This window comes from Penaeus vannamei, chromosome 28 (genome assembly GCF_042767895.1).
Source record: "Penaeus vannamei isolate JL-2024 chromosome 28, ASM4276789v1, whole genome shotgun sequence".
Classification (NCBI taxonomy): Eukaryota; Metazoa; Arthropoda; class Malacostraca; order Decapoda; family Penaeidae; genus Penaeus; species Penaeus vannamei.
In genome coordinates, this window is record NC_091576.1 from 34,157,119 (window position 1) to 34,167,118 (window position 10,000).

Here is a 10,000-nt window from a genome sequence, read left to right on the forward strand (position 1 = left end):
CAATCACGACGCGCCATTGCTATTCCCTCGCTACGTTGACGGTCTCTTAAGATTTGCTGGAGAAGAGCTGGTACTGCAAAAGGCGTAAAAAAGTGTTTGTTATTCTCAATTTCAAGAAAGGAGGGAAATATTGGCCTCTAACTGCGCTGCAAACTCAACACACACCATGCATGACTCTCCAGTGGGAAACTTCGTTATTTACACTTTATTTATAGATTTTATTCGTCCCTATTTTAAGCAGCTTCACGAGGTTCTCGATTAACACGCATGCAAATTAGGTCACATTTAACAGTTCAAACAGTAAAGAAAACGGAGCGATTCTTATTCGATTTAAAAAATCCAATTAACGATTTTTTTTAACGGATTTTAAGTTAGATCATTTGTTAAGAAAAGCTTCGTTTTTTTGAGTGCTGGCATAGAGTTGTCAAGCAGACGGATTAAGTCAGGAGTAAAGTGTCATATTAAAACTTTTTAAAATGACTTCGTTAGAATCTTGGTATTATGTAGAAATTAAGGGAAATTTTGAAACTTAATGAGCTTTTATTTACATTTCATGAGTGTTTATTAAAATATGAATTCCAACCTCCAAAGAGTCACTTCATAATCATCATATTGTTATCATTATATTATCATTGTTGTTATTATCATTATCAATATATTTTGTATCACTGCTATTATTACTATTATTATTACTAAGGACATTAATAGTATCATTATTACTAATAGTATTATTATCATCTCTATTGTTATTGCAATTATCATTATTTTTATTATATCGTTATTTTTATTACTTTTACTCTTATCATCATTATCATCACTATTATCACTTTCATATTCAATATTATTACCATCATCATCATTACTATTATTATTATTACCATCATTATGGTTATCATTATGAAAATCAGTACAATAATCAGTATCGTCAATGGCATTATAATTAACAGAAGCAGTAATAGTATTGTTATCGCTATCGTTATTACTATTACTATTATCATTATAAGCATTATCATCATCATTATTTTTGCTATTATCATTACTACCAGTATTACCATCGTCATTATCATTACTAGTAGTACCATTATCATTATCTTCATTATCATGATTATTATAATGATTTTTATTGTCATTTTCGTTCATATTACCAATATTGTTGATGTTTTTATTGTAATTATTATTATTATCATTGTTTTTGTCAATACTCTTATCGTTATCATCACCTTAATTATTATTGTTGTTAACATCATTATCATTGTTATTATCAACATTATCATTATCTTGTCTACTATAATCATCATAAGAATAATTACAATTATTATCATTATCAATATTACCATTACTATAATTTTTATCATCATTAACATTACCATCATTATCATTACAGTTATAATTTGTTTATCACTCCTCTATTATCTTATCATTAACATTGGTCTCATTATCATTACCATTTGAACTAATTTGTTTCTCTCCATATTCCGAATCCAGACTAAATTTAAATTGAAACAATGTCTGGCATATTAAGTAAATACATTTTGTGAATCAAAACTAGCAAAGGTATGCATATCTTCATTTTGGATTCATCTGAAATGCTGAAAGAGTCAAGGAATCGTGGACTATTTTCTTGAAATTTTGTGAAATAACCCAGCCTCTTTTTTATCTTTTAGGCACGATAATCATAACCCAGACTTGGCCTTATTTATAGTTAGTAAGAGCCAAAGTCACAAGCGTCAAAGCAACTTCTTTAACTTCTTCAAACGATACATTTGTTTGCACTGCCTGTAAATTTGTTCGCAATATCCTTATACATACAATATGTCCTTTTCTCTCTTTCCTGCTTCACAGTTTCCAAAATTCGCGCGTTATCTTTATCTCTAATAAGCACCAAACCACAAAACAATTCAGAGAAAGGGAAATCGATGCTGCACTCCGATGAGGCTGTGAGCTTACGGCAGTGAGAATGGGACTTGTAAAAGAACTGTCATTAAGGAGGAAAAACATCGTTCTTCCAGCGAACTTTCACCCTTGCAACTTGGGGGGAAACGGCGGAGGAATACACTCGCCGTAAAAGCAGAACTGTGTATCGTCAGCATGTCTTTGGAGATGAGAATTCACTTGGTCATAAACGATGGGCTCGCAGTCGTTAAAGTCTTCTTTAAATATATCAATCAAAAAACATGTAGAATCGATAGTGAAAGTCCTGCAAAATAACTGCCAGACAGATCTAACTGCGACAGGTGATGGGAAATGTGACGAGCATGGATAGCTGGAAGTGATCTTCATGTGCATGTTGTCACACTCACAACATCCCAGGGTAAAGGGCCTCAACATACGCCAATGGTGGGTGGGGAGGGTGGGGAGGGTGTGGGGGGGGACTAACACATTCTAGCACACACTTTGAGAACAGTGCCAAAACCTGGCGCATATAAAACACAATACCAACAGGGAACTACGGAGTAATAGTCGATCTGGGGGGATAACAATGCCATTCTGCGGACTGTATTGACACATAAAGGAAAGAGTTACGATACTGTCTTAATATCCTGCATCAGAAAAGTCCCTGTGCATACTTCGTCAAAGCTTATCGTGAAATGTTGACTAAAAGGACAAGACTTGGTGGTGATTTGCACTAAACCCTTAAATTGTTTTTTACTAAACTGTTTTAAATATCATTCGTAAAATTAATTCGTGTGCGGTAGATGCATGGAGCTAAAATGTTTGATAATATACTGTCATGTGTACATCCTTACTGAGCTGAGCATTCACCACAGCTACATGTAAGTCTACAGTGTGTCTGGCGGAGACCGGACGTGGACACAGACAAGGACCAACAACAACACACTCGTGGGGCAGGTTGGCTACGGACGGACGGGAGACGGAGGGCGGGACACGTGACCATCACCTGAACACTACAGACGGGGTCGGGGAAGGCCGCTCGCCCGACGCCTGGCTACTCCGGGGCGCGTCCGGGGAGGCGCTCGCTCGCGGCCAGCGCCTAGACTACTGGCGAGGGCGAGGCGGAGTGGCAGGGAATGTATACTCACTGACGAGTGGCACAAGTGACGAAGTTGTGTGTGGCGGCTATACTCACTGTACTCACCACGCCGGCGGACAACTGCTGCAGGAGGTTACCACTCGAGGAGTTCGAGATGAGAGCCGAGGGGCGGCGATGGGACTTATAGGAGCCCCCGAGCGGGTTGCCGATGGAGGCTGTCGATGACCTCCGGGAGTCCAGGCCGCCGATGGAGCTGATGGAGCACGTGGACTGCCGCCGGGAGCCCATCTTGGAGCCCGGGGACGGCGTGAGCAGCATCGGGACGCTCTTGCTGGCGTTGGCTAGACTTGAGCTCTGTAGGGCGCGGGCGAGGAAGGGAGAGAGGGACACGGCGTTAGGGATCGGGCGGGCGGGGGCGCGGGCGTGGCTGACATTATAGACAAGTCAAATCATACCTACTCTTGTATTATCCTCACAACAAAATCCCTCAATGGTTCGTTCTAAAAGCATTTTGTTATCTGGGTGGAGACAATGATCCTGACATCACAGTGACCAATCTAAGAGATAATTTTGACAGACGCTTCACCTTTAAAGTGATCTTAGAAATTCTGCAAATCATATGAAGTTATTCATGATCACATCATAAACACATGAATAACAAAATACTCGCTCTCAGGCAGTATTTTGTATAGCGCCACCAGTGACTCGTTTCCACAACAGCTACATATATAATACTTAAAATTGGAAGTAGATTTATTTCGAATTCATATTCTTTAAAGAGAGAATTACAGAATATCGTGGTATTCCCTGGCTCTTTCTGAACCAGATGTCACTCATTCTAAGCATATTTTACCAGTGGCTAACATAATAACCCTACCATGCACAGTTGCCTATGCAACTTACTAAATAGAACTGAACGTCAATAAATGGATTTGTGATACCTTTTTACCCCTAACTACAAAAGCGCATCACTAGTTATTATTTAGTTACTCTGTCCATTTGCTTTCGAGTCACTGATGCCGCTACACAGCTACTATTACAATTCTACCTTAACTCATAAAATGTATAATATATCTGAGTTAAATTTACCTTTAAAAAAGACTGGGACTTTGTCTGCACAGGAGATGATAAAAAAATAAATTGAAGTCACAGTTTACATTCTGCACATATTTAGCTTTATTTATTTATTTTTTTTCTTTGACAATTGTGGAAAAACTGATCCTCAAATCTTCTAACTGATGTATCTTACTTCAACTTTTGCTTTCGTAAAGATTAAATACTATCAAAATGCAGAAAATATACTAGCTCTCATCTACAACTTTTAAAACTTTCTCATTTACTTTCTAATAAAAAAGATTTTGCATTAATGAAAGAAGGAGCCTTTTCATAGATTCCAAAGACTGAGAATCTGAGAATTTCAAGAATGTAAACCTGAATCATCATCAATGCAGAATCTCACAACAATATTGCAATTCGTAAATATCTTGTAAAAGAAAAATATGCTATTCATATTACTATATATAGATAATATGCTACACAAATTACTCTAATACAACAATGAAAGACTCATGTCACCTGTTGTACACCTCTGGCAATATAATGCAGCACTAAGACAATAACAGTCTATCTTGGCGTATATATTGATTCTTTTTTAACCCTTTGCACCTTCCCGGCAAAAGTCTACGCTTGGAAAACCCACATTTCACAAACGGTGGTCCTGAGTCTGACATGAAAACACACAAACGTGAACATGTAAAATTAAATATACTGATTTAAAGTCTTGAAATTTTTTTCCCGTTTAGTCATGTAAAACAGGAAGCAGGAATCATTTGCAAAAAATAGTATTACGCACGATTTAGGCACAAAAACACGGAAGGAACCACAGTCATCACAAAGGATAGAAAATTTAGAATAAATGGAGATTGTGAATTTTTTTTGGAAATGAAGACAACGTTTAGTTAATTTAAATTTGTCACATTCTTACACAAATGACGAGTCCATTTAGAAAATTGTGGAAAAGGAGGAAGATTTTTTTTTTTTTTTTTTACATTAGACATACAGAACAGCTGATGCCGAGACATTAAAGCTTCCATGTAACCAGGAACCACAAGGCTTGAAAAGATCTTCGTTAGTCTCAGAGCATCAGCAAATCTGCTACACAGGGACCAAAAAAATGGTTTAGAATTTTCGTATAAGAAAAAAAAAGACTCCATAACACGAAGACATAAGAAAAAACGGACGAAGCAATGCAGAAACAAAAAGAAAATCAACGTTTAGAAAATGTAGATTATCTGTATGAAAGTATGCAAGTATACATGCATACACTATTGTGCTCATGTACAGATGTGTAAGTGTCGAAAATAACCTTAATAAAACAGTGTGATATCAGCAAGCATTGACCTTTTTCTCATTAAAATTCATGCATTTTAAGACATATATAAAAAGAGAAAATAAGAAAACGGACTTAGCCTCATTTACCCACAAATGGCTTTGAAGAAGTGTATGCAAGAATTCAGAGTCTATCTTGAGAAGCCGGGCATCGGTTTTTAAGTAATACCCACTTCCTTTGATAACTTATTTATCTACTTTTCTATTTATATAATACCCACTTCCTTTGATAACTTATTTATTTACTTTTTTATATAATGTTAGTCCGGTAGTGATAAGTTGTTTTGCTATTTTTATCGCTCATAATCACTCGAATATTGAGTAACTGACATATACATTCTTTTATTGTCATAATTATTAGTAGTGCGGTCTCAATTAGTCATAATAGTTACTTTCTTTCATATTACATACTTATCCTCTGGTAACAACTTTGCAATAACCATATGTATATATAACATGTAATTCTAATCAAAACTTTATATATTTTCCCTATTTTAGCTTATTGTCAAACCGCTTTACTTTATATATATATATATATATATATATATATATATATATATATATATATATATAAATATATATATATAAATATAAATATATATATATTATATATATATACATATATATATATATATATATATATATATATATATATTTTTTTTTTTTTTTTATCATTCTTGCATACACAGAAAGCCAAGTCCACACAAAGGGGTCGGTTTAAACACTGCACAATTCAACAAGATTTGTAGACATGGTGTCGAGAAGAAGTTGAGAGATTCTTAAAAAAAAAAAAAGACATCATAAAGACCTGAAAAGAGGCATGATTGTTCCACATCACAGGAAACACATGAACTTAGGAACTGGTATGACGCTGTACATCAAAATATCCAGAAGAGAAGGGAGGGGAAATTTGATCACTTCTGCACGAGCTCTAAACAAAGGTTCTCGGAATAGCGTTTGCATAAGTAATTAGATTTTGTGCCAATGACATAATGACACTATTTTGTCTTTTGTCTTTGACTTCTATTTGACTCGCTTAATATGCGTTAGATAATTAAATTATTTTTTTCTTATTGCCACAATGCTAATACTTCCGGAGACCTGTACATAAAGCTCATATTGCTATGACGCGAACACAAGGCGAATAGGCTGTACTTGGAATGACGTGAGTTCACCATCGAAAAAGAGATAGATAAACAGATAGATTGATAAAGAGAGAGAGAGAGAGAGAGAGAGAGAGAGAGAGAGAGAGAGAGAGAGAGAGAGAGAGAGAGAGAGAGAGAGAGAGAGAGAGAGAACTCCGGGCAGCAGGCGGAATAGAGTGATCGAAGGCGAACATAGTGTGCTGGGATGGCACACGCGGGTTGCAAGAGGAAGAAATTGCAACAGTAACAGGTAGACACACAGACACATTCACTTACTCTCTTTCTCTCTCTCTCTCTCTCACACACACACACACTCTCTCTTTTACACACTCTCTCTCTCTCTCACACACACACTCTCTCTCTTTCTTACACACACTCTCTCTCTCACACACACACTCTCTCTCATAATCTCTTACACTCTCTCTCTCTCTCTCACACACACTCTCTCTCTCATAATCTCTTACACTCTCTCTCTCTCTCTCACACACACACTCTCTCTCATAATCTCTTACACTCTCTCTCTCTCACACACACACACTCTCTCTCTCTCTCTCTCTCTCTCACAGACATGTATACTCAAACAGGCAAATTAAACATTAGATACAAAGTAAAAATAAAACATTAGAGAAGGAGAGAGAGAGAGAGACGAAAGCCCAAGAATCCAGACGTGACAAAAGACAAGTGACAAGTGAAAGGCATCAGTCATCGTGTCATTTCTCCCTGACGCTACGACAGGGTGGGCCCAGATGTGCAGGGGAGAAATGAAATTCTCCCAAAAAGACCAGAGTGAAATGCCGAGAACGGAATGAAGTGAAAAAGCGAAGACGAAACGATGATTTTTTTGTCGATATATATATATATATATATATATATATATATATATATACACACACATATACATATATATATATATATATATATATATATATATATATATATATATATATATATATATATATATATATATATATATATATATATTATTCTCGATAGATAAAAAAAATCGATAAATATTTTTAATATATACATATATCTAATTCTTGAGATACTTTTTTTGTACTTAAGAATCGAGACTATGAAAGAATCGACGAGATCGCCAGAAAATCCAGGAGACGGGGAGAGAGAGACACCAGGCAAGCATTCAGCCCAAAGTGAACACAACAGAATTTATGCTTTTTGACATGGACAAGTTTGTTCAGTAGACAGGCTTTGTACAAAATAGTCGTAGAGCAACCTTTATATTTTCCTGCAAGGAGCTTAGCACAGAGTCGACAGTGACAGCAAGATCTCACGCTAAAATGCAATTCTTGAATTCAGATTCCAAAGCGACCTCCTCTTTAAAACGTGGCTTGTGCACTTGCCTACAGCGTCGACCAGCACCGCGAAAGTGTTCTTTACCGAGGAATAAAGAGTTAAAACAACAACAGCTAAAGAAGAAAGAAAGAATGAATTATTGAACACCGAGCGAGCGAGCGAGCGAGCGAACAGATAACAACGAAAATGAAAGAGAGGAACTAATGAGAATGACAACGAGAATGTCAACGAACTCTGTTCCGAATGCGTGAGAAATAACATCCAAAACGAGAGAAGAAGTGAGAACCATCAAGAGGAGCTACACGAGGAACAGCATCAGCGAGACGATCACATTTTCCATCAACCAGCACAAGACGGTCGAGTCAACACTATCTGACTCTTGTAAACAATCATTGGCGAAGAAGAAGCGAAGAGAGAGAGAGAAAGAGAGAGAAAGAGAGAAAGGGTACCTGAGACACGAGAGGAAGATGAGGAGGGGAAAGAGCAAAGAAAAAAGAAAGGAGAGAAGAGGAGAGAGAGACAGAACAAGAGAGAGAAAAGGAGAAATAATATATATATATAATATGAGAGTTTTCTCGAAGGACAGCCTTTGACCTGGGGGCTGAGGCAGAGAGGCGGGGAAGGGTTGAGGCGCCGAGGGGAGTAGAGTGATCCCCCACAGGACGGACCCCCACTTACCAGGGTGCGGGAGAGCTGTTCGGGGAGAAGGAGAAACGACGGAATTAGTCACGGTTCAGAAGCGAAGCCCGACGCTCGGTTCTTTCGGGAAGAACGAGGTCGGACTTTCGTAAAAAGAAAATCTTTGTTGTTATTATTAATGCACGGGGTCTGCACGACATGGTGTTACGTGAGAATAGTGCGTCTTTGTTCCTATGTACAGTGGCGGACAGAAGTCTTTTAATGAATTGATGCTTCGAATAGGTCTCACCCTCTACAATACTGGGGTATGAAGCAGATGTTCGAAACGGGATTCGAAACTGGGTCGAAAAGAGTTTTGGCCGCGACTGTACAGGATACAACTCCCCTTATTCGCACCTTGAGACACTCAGGTCGTTGGGTGAATAAGGGAAACATGGCATGGGAAACCTCTCCCTTGCTTTCAGACAAACTTCGAGTTTAAGACACGAAACATTTTTTAAAAATATATCATTAAATTTTATTGCAGTTATTATTAGCACATTAGTTATTTTTTCTAGTCTAATTAACTAAATATACTCAAGAAAGTGATTCATTTTACAGATTCAAATAAGAGTAGTCAATGTGTTCAAAAAAAAAAAAAAAAAAAAAAAAATCTACGATGAATTAGTCCTGATTTTCCGCAAATGCGCCCTCTTAACTTGGCGTTTATGAACTAATAACAAAGGTCCTAGGACTATGAACAGCAATTCATGGACCTTGATGTTCACGGACCAAGAATATCAATTCACGGACCATGAACAACCACTCACGGACGATGAATAGCAATTCACGGACCATGAACCATTCACGTACCATGAACAACCATGAACAACCATTCATGGACCATGAACAACCATTCACGGACCATGAACAACCATTCACGGACCATGAACAACCATTCACGGACCATGAACAACCATTCACGGACCATGACCAACTATTCACGGACGATGAATAGCAATTCACGTACCATGAACAACCATTCACGGACCATGAACAGCAATTCACGGACTATGAACAACTATTCACTGACCATGAACAACCATTCACGGACGATGAATAGCATTACATGGAAAATGAACAACCATTTACGGACCATGAACAACCAATCACGGACCATGAACAACCATTCACGGACCATGAACAACCATTCACGGACCATGAACAACCATTCACGGACCATGAACAACCATTCACGGACCATGAACAACCATTCACGGACCATGAACAACCATTTACGGACCATAAACAACCATTCACGGACCATGAACAACCATTCACGGGCCATGAACCATTCACAGACAATGAAAGACCATTCACGGACCATGAACAACCATTCACGGACCATGAACAACCATTCATGGAACACGAACAACCATTCACGGACGATTAATAGCCATTCACGGACGATGAATAGGAATTCACGGATCATAAACAACCATTCACGGACCATGAACAACCATCACGGACCAAGAACTATTCA

The 10,000-nt window shown here is 37.6% G+C and overlaps 1 protein-coding gene across 1 annotated transcript in view; it reads right to left on the reverse strand.

Moving 5' to 3' along the window:
• Positions 1-10,000, reverse strand: part of bma (SCY1-like protein bma) — a gene marked incomplete in the record, with an annotated part of 348,807 nt that overhangs the window by 777 nt on the left and 338,030 nt on the right. Inside the window, 4 exon segments of the mRNA XM_070141618.1 lie at positions 1-73; positions 3,089-3,346; positions 4,082-4,105; positions 8,518-8,532. The exon segment at positions 1-73 is cut by the window's left edge and continues 777 nt beyond it. Coding sequence (XP_069997719.1) covers positions 47-73; positions 3,089-3,346; positions 4,082-4,105; positions 8,518-8,532 — 324 coding nt within the window.